Genomic DNA, 5,762 nt, shown 5'->3' with positions numbered 1-5,762 from the left:
CATACCGCATGCATTAACTCAGTGCTATTCCCCCCTGAGCCTGAGTGCAAGACCAATTTATAACCTGAATCATTAACCGGAGTGAATATGTTTTTCTTTAGTTTATTTTGACCCTAAAAATTAATTTCAGGTTACCAGTTACAGAAGACATAAGTACAACCCCAAAGGCAAGGGAAGGTAATACTGTTTCGTTCTGATCATGGGTGCATCTTTTGAAGAATTTGTAGAAAATCTATTTGTGTGTATTTGCATTTATTACCTGGAAGGTGCACAAGCTAAAAAAGTTACCTTTATTTGTCACATATACATTACTACACAGGGAAATGTTAGATAATATATAGATAATAGTCAGATAATATTTTAATAATAAATTGCAAATCTGGACAATGACAATCAGGAACTGTTTATTCCACAAAGATGGGCACATCATTTATGGTTTCATATTTACATGAAATATACAAATGCATGTACTAAATACAGAAATACAGGACTACCACATAAAATACATGGCTGTGGCACAAAACTTCCTTCCTAAAGTTTCCTTTGGGATTATATGAAACAAAAATGTGCAAAAACACAAAAATAAAATTTGAACATTATAACAGTAAAATAAACTATGTATCTCTGTAACATACACATCTTGTTCAATCTACTTTTAAAATAAGATTTTCTCTAAAAATGTGAATATATGTTTTATGTACCAGTGATTATGACATGCCTGTTGAACAAATAAACAACAAACAAAAGAATTCTCATTCTCCCAACAACATTTTTCATTTGCTGTAAACCTGTAGGAGCTTTAGTGTTACTTTGGGTATAAATATACAGTTACACACATGTAAAATCTTTTTGTCATCCATTACTTTGAACAAAAAGAGACAGATGACTGCTCACCTGCACAAATCAGATAACAGATGAAATCTAATACACACCCAGGTTGTGTGCTTGTTCGGTCCATACATTAAAAAAAGGTCACTTCTGAAAGGGTTGAACATTTGCTATATACTGAAGTCATGAGCACACTGTCCCTCCATATAAGGAGAAGTAAACAAAACTGGGTCCAAAGATCATGTCTTTAGATCTGCTCCAAATAAACTGAACTGCAATCAAGCAACAGATCAGCAAAGTAAATGCTGGTAATGTGGACTTAAGACATCTGGTTTTTATATGCTATTATCATAAATAACAGACTTTCTTGTCTCCAGCTTCCGTTTATTTATTTTCTTGGTTTGGAAGTTCTGTATGTTCTGCACCTTTAGGCCTATACTGAGGTGCTGCACACTTCTTATTTCCTATTGTTTTTTCCCCAATTGTATTGCCTTAATTTCCCATTTCTCCTGCATTTGGATTTGCTTCCGACTACGAATTATACGCGATCGCTTGTGCTGAAGATTATCAGTGATTGTATGGTTTATTTGTGCAACATAAGCTAGGTAATAAAGTGACATGATATGTTAACATAGCACAAAGCCGAAAGCTGGAAATACATTAAGTGATGGAATACTGTGCAATGGATAAAGCATTGGATTTACAGAAAACTGCAATGGTACGGTTTAGGGTTTTACCACCAATTTCTGGAATTCCTGACCTGTTCATCAACCGTTATCATAAAAAGTAAGACAGTCTGACAAGACTAGACCTGCCTTATTTAGCCATTAAACCCGCTGATGTCTACAGGTGAATGTCTACAATTAAGTTTAAGCTGCATGTCTACCAAAATCTGCCAAAGCATTAGAGACAATGTTCCAAGCTGCTGTAGCTGCACCACCTAACAAACAACCGAGTGCTGCACCAACTACTGCTCCTACAGCCATACCCGGAAACCCCATCGCCCCCGCTAACACCGCCCCTGCAAATGCTCCTTTTCCTACAGCCGCTGCATAATCCACAAGTCTGAGAGTGAAGCCGAGTCTCTCTGCGATCTGCATCTCTGCCTTTTCCCTGTTCTCTAACCTGATCTTTTCTTCATAACGCTCAGTTTCTCTTCCCAGATCTTCCTGAGAATGCTTCTTCTTCAGTTCCTCCAGCATTGCACTGACCTCCTTCTTTCTGTGATCTTGGAGGATTTTTTCCTCTTTCCTGATTCGTTTATCAGCATCTTCAAACTCCGAATTAGAAAAAATCCCATGTTCTGCCACCATCTTTTCTATTTCCTCAAACAGCTGCCTTGTCATTTCACCCTCACTCCTGTTCTTCATTCCACTGAAGACCAGATATCTTTGGCCACAGTCCTCAAGAAGCTTTTTGAACTGCTTATTTTCCTTCATACTGTCTTCTGACTCGCTCAACTCCTCTTCTTCATGGTATAAAACAATCATTGTGTATTTCAAGATTTGATCTCCAAAGTAGCGCACTAACGGTTTATAAATGTCGTACACATTTGAGGGTATTTCTGATGGATTTAGTGTGAACAGGACAGCATGTGGCCCTGGACAGGAAAAACAAACCGCCTTCTTCAGCTCTTTTTTTAACGTATAGTGAAATAAATCGTGATTGACGAGATTTGGGGTGTTGACCAGAGTCACTTTTTTCTCAGGGATCTCTCCTGAAGTTTTAGTGGTCAGTATAGTGTGAGGATCAGCGCCGGTAAACACCGCTCGCTGCAGGATCGACTCGGTCAGAGAGAACTGCTGATGACCAGAGCTTCCAAATATGATAATCCTCAACGATGTACTCACTGCAAGTCAGGATTTAGTAGAGAAACTTTCATTTTATGTACAATAAACATTTTCAAATACATCTAATGGATGAATTTTAAAAGAAGCCTCCAGCTTCTTACAGCCTTAAGGGCTAAAAACAGACGAGAAAATAGACGATGCAGAATTGTATTATAAATAAAACATCGGACGCCATTGAAAATGACATGTTACTTATAAAGATCAATCATTACAAATCATTAAAGAAAGAATTTTCCTTTAACTACACCAATAATAAATAAGTGTCACTCACTAGTAGGCGGTTCTAAAAGGCTTCTCCTGCGTGTCCGCTTGGCAGGCCACTGAACTGCCGGAGCACCTGAAAAGCAACAGCATTTTTTTTTAAACAAAACAAAACAGAAAGAATATATTATACAAAAAGACATAGTTATACTGGAGTCATTTTCTTACCTTCAGCTGCTGCCATCTTCTTTTTGGTGTTATTGAGACTTGTCCTTTATGATGACTGGATAAATGCCAGAAATGTAAATGTAAAGAGATGTACACACTTTAGGATTTTATACAAAAACAATTCATTTCTGGCTGGTAATAAATCACCCCACTTAATGCTGGGACACGTTCCAATAACTCCTCTCCGTTGCTGATTATGTTAAAGCGTAATAGATGGCATTATTTGATGGCATTTCAACATGCTAATAAACATAAAATACTAAATAAAAATAATTGTTTATATTCAGATTTTGATTTGTTTTGAAGTTCAGTGTAATGACACCTCTATGAGGTAGAGTTTAGCTTAGCTGAGCTAGCTGAACACTGATACACAAACAGTTATATACCGGAGAAACGGTACCTTTTAATGTCGCTGAGATCTGCTTTAGCAGCAAAATGTGACACTGTACGCTGTTATCAAAGACCTGTAATAGAAACCGAAAGTATGAGTTGGTTGCCAGATTGAAAAGAAAAAACAGACAGAGTACAAAACCCTAAACAAAACAAAAAAATTACATGTTATTTTGTTTAGCTGTGCCGTTCAAAGTGTTGTATCTGTATATAATAAAGAGCAAGGAGGTGTGTATGTTGCAGCTGTAAAATAATATATTTAAATCCCAGCTTTGGCTCAGGACAGAGATATGTGATCCACCTGAATATAGTGAATATAGATGTGTTTTGTGGCAAGTCCAACATGTTTGGTATAAACAGGACACCATGTGGCTGGCCTTGGACAGATGAAACACACATCAGCTTGTTCTAAGCTTGTAGTTTTCTTCTAGTTTAAGCTTGTTGATTCATTACTTCCTCACCTCATAGTCATTTTGTAACTCATCAGTGTGTATATGAGTGTATTATAATGTTTGGAAAAAGCACTTTGTGATGATTATATGGTTTCACCTCTGCATGCAGGCGTTAAAACGGAACGATGGGAATATAATAAAATAAAGTCTGCAGAAATAAATCTTAATAGATTTATAGAAATAAATCTCTAATAGATGAGATTTAAATGTATAGATCACAATAAATATTATGAAATGATCGAAACAAAAAAAAACTAAAATGATCAAAAGTTGAATGAAAGGAGTAAACACACAAGCAGGAGAGAAAATCTGTCCTTACCTTGCTCTCTCTCTCTCTCTCTTTCTTTCTCAGTTTGACACAGAAGCAACCGTTATTCCTGCTACTTGTGGTGACAAAATGTGGAACTAAAAAAAAAAAAAACCTGCAGCAGAAATCAAGCGTAGCCACATGGCTGTGGCATACCAAAGAATATCAGTGACTGTATGCTTTTTTTTTGTGCAAAATAAGCTAGGTTATAAAGTGACATGATATATAAACATAGCACAAAGCTAAAAGGATGGAAATACATGGAAGTGATGCACTGTACTGTGGCATAACAAAAACGCATGGAACGCAACTATTATTAAACACGGGGCGGACCAATAAGCGGGGTTAGCAGCCGCTTAGGGCCCCGGGGAATTAGGAGGCCCCGACCAATACCAAGAAGCCTATATAATCATATAGTACTTATTACTTTTCTATCATATATTGTATGGTCTGTCTATAACCATTAAGATGTTAACGTTATTATTACATGTTTTCAAATGCGAGGCCCCCCATGATTCATGAATAGTGGAACGTTCCTATCATACTGCACATGCGCAAGGTGTGAGCGGTTCAAAGACGCTGTCAGATGAGAGTAGAGCAGAGGAAGACTTAGAGCGCGCAAGAGTGAGAGTTTTATACATTTGGAACAAATTTAGAAATAAACAATGAAACGCAAGTGGAGCTGGAAAAAAGAGGAGAAAAGAGGATATAAAAAAGAATGTGGCTAAACTCCCGAAACATAACTCTCTGTCTCTCACACACCCTCACTCTCTCTCTCTCTCTCTCACCTGTGTGGACACACACACACTCACTCACTCTCTCTCTCTCTCTCTCTCTCTCACCTGTGTGGACACACACTCACTCACTCTCTCTCTCTCTCTCTCTCTCTCACCTGTGTGGACACACACTCACTCACTCTCTCTCTTTCTCTCACCTGTGTGGACACACACACACTCACTCTCTCTCTCTCTCTCTCACCTGTGGGGACACACACACTCACTCTCTCTCTCTCTCTCTCTCACCTGTGTGGACACACACCCACACACACACACACACTCTCTCTCTCTCTCTCTCTCACCTGTGGGGACACACACACTCACACTCTCTCTCTCTCTCTCTCTCTCACCTGTGTGGACACACACCCACACACACTCTCTCTCTCTCTCTCACCTGTGTGGACACACACACACATAACTTATATTGTTCGATACTTATTGCACTACCTCAACACCTGTGTTTTTTCATCTGCTGTCATATTTATATTTATGTTTATTTCTATTTTGCACTACCTCAACTGCTGCTATATTTATGTTTATTTCTATTTTGCACTACCTCAACTGCTGCTATATTGTATTTTTGCAAAATACATATTGTCAGGCCCCAAAGTTCATCATCTCATTTTATTACATTTCATCTACATTTCATTGCACGTTCTTTTTCCTTTTTTCGGCTCTAAGTGTCCTGTGTTTTTGTGTTGTCTTTTTTGTACTTATTGTTTTTGCACTG

At 38.0% G+C, this 5,762-nt stretch overlaps 1 protein-coding gene across 1 annotated transcript; it reads right to left on the bottom strand.

Moving 5' to 3' along the window:
- Positions 1-389: 389 nt before the first annotated feature.
- On the bottom strand, positions 390-4,545 carry LOC131344837 (GTPase IMAP family member 9-like). Its single transcript, XM_058377329.1, has 5 exons — positions 4,269-4,545; positions 3,508-3,571; positions 3,108-3,162; positions 2,950-3,015; positions 390-2,677 (listed from the first exon to the last, which is right to left on the bottom strand). Exons 3-5 carry the CDS (start codon positions 3,121-3,123, stop codon positions 1,698-1,700), a joined length of 1,062 nt encoding a protein of 353 aa, XP_058233312.1. The 5' UTR covers positions 3,124-3,162; positions 3,508-3,571; positions 4,269-4,545; the 3' UTR covers positions 390-1,697.
- Between the last annotated feature and the right edge of the window lie 1,217 nt (positions 4,546-5,762).

The sequence above is a fragment of the Hemibagrus wyckioides genome, linkage group LG24, assembly GCF_019097595.1.
Source record: "Hemibagrus wyckioides isolate EC202008001 linkage group LG24, SWU_Hwy_1.0, whole genome shotgun sequence".
Lineage (NCBI taxonomy): Eukaryota > Metazoa > Chordata > Actinopteri > Siluriformes > Bagridae > Hemibagrus > Hemibagrus wyckioides.
This window is presented reverse-complemented; position numbering and strand designations above follow the sequence as displayed.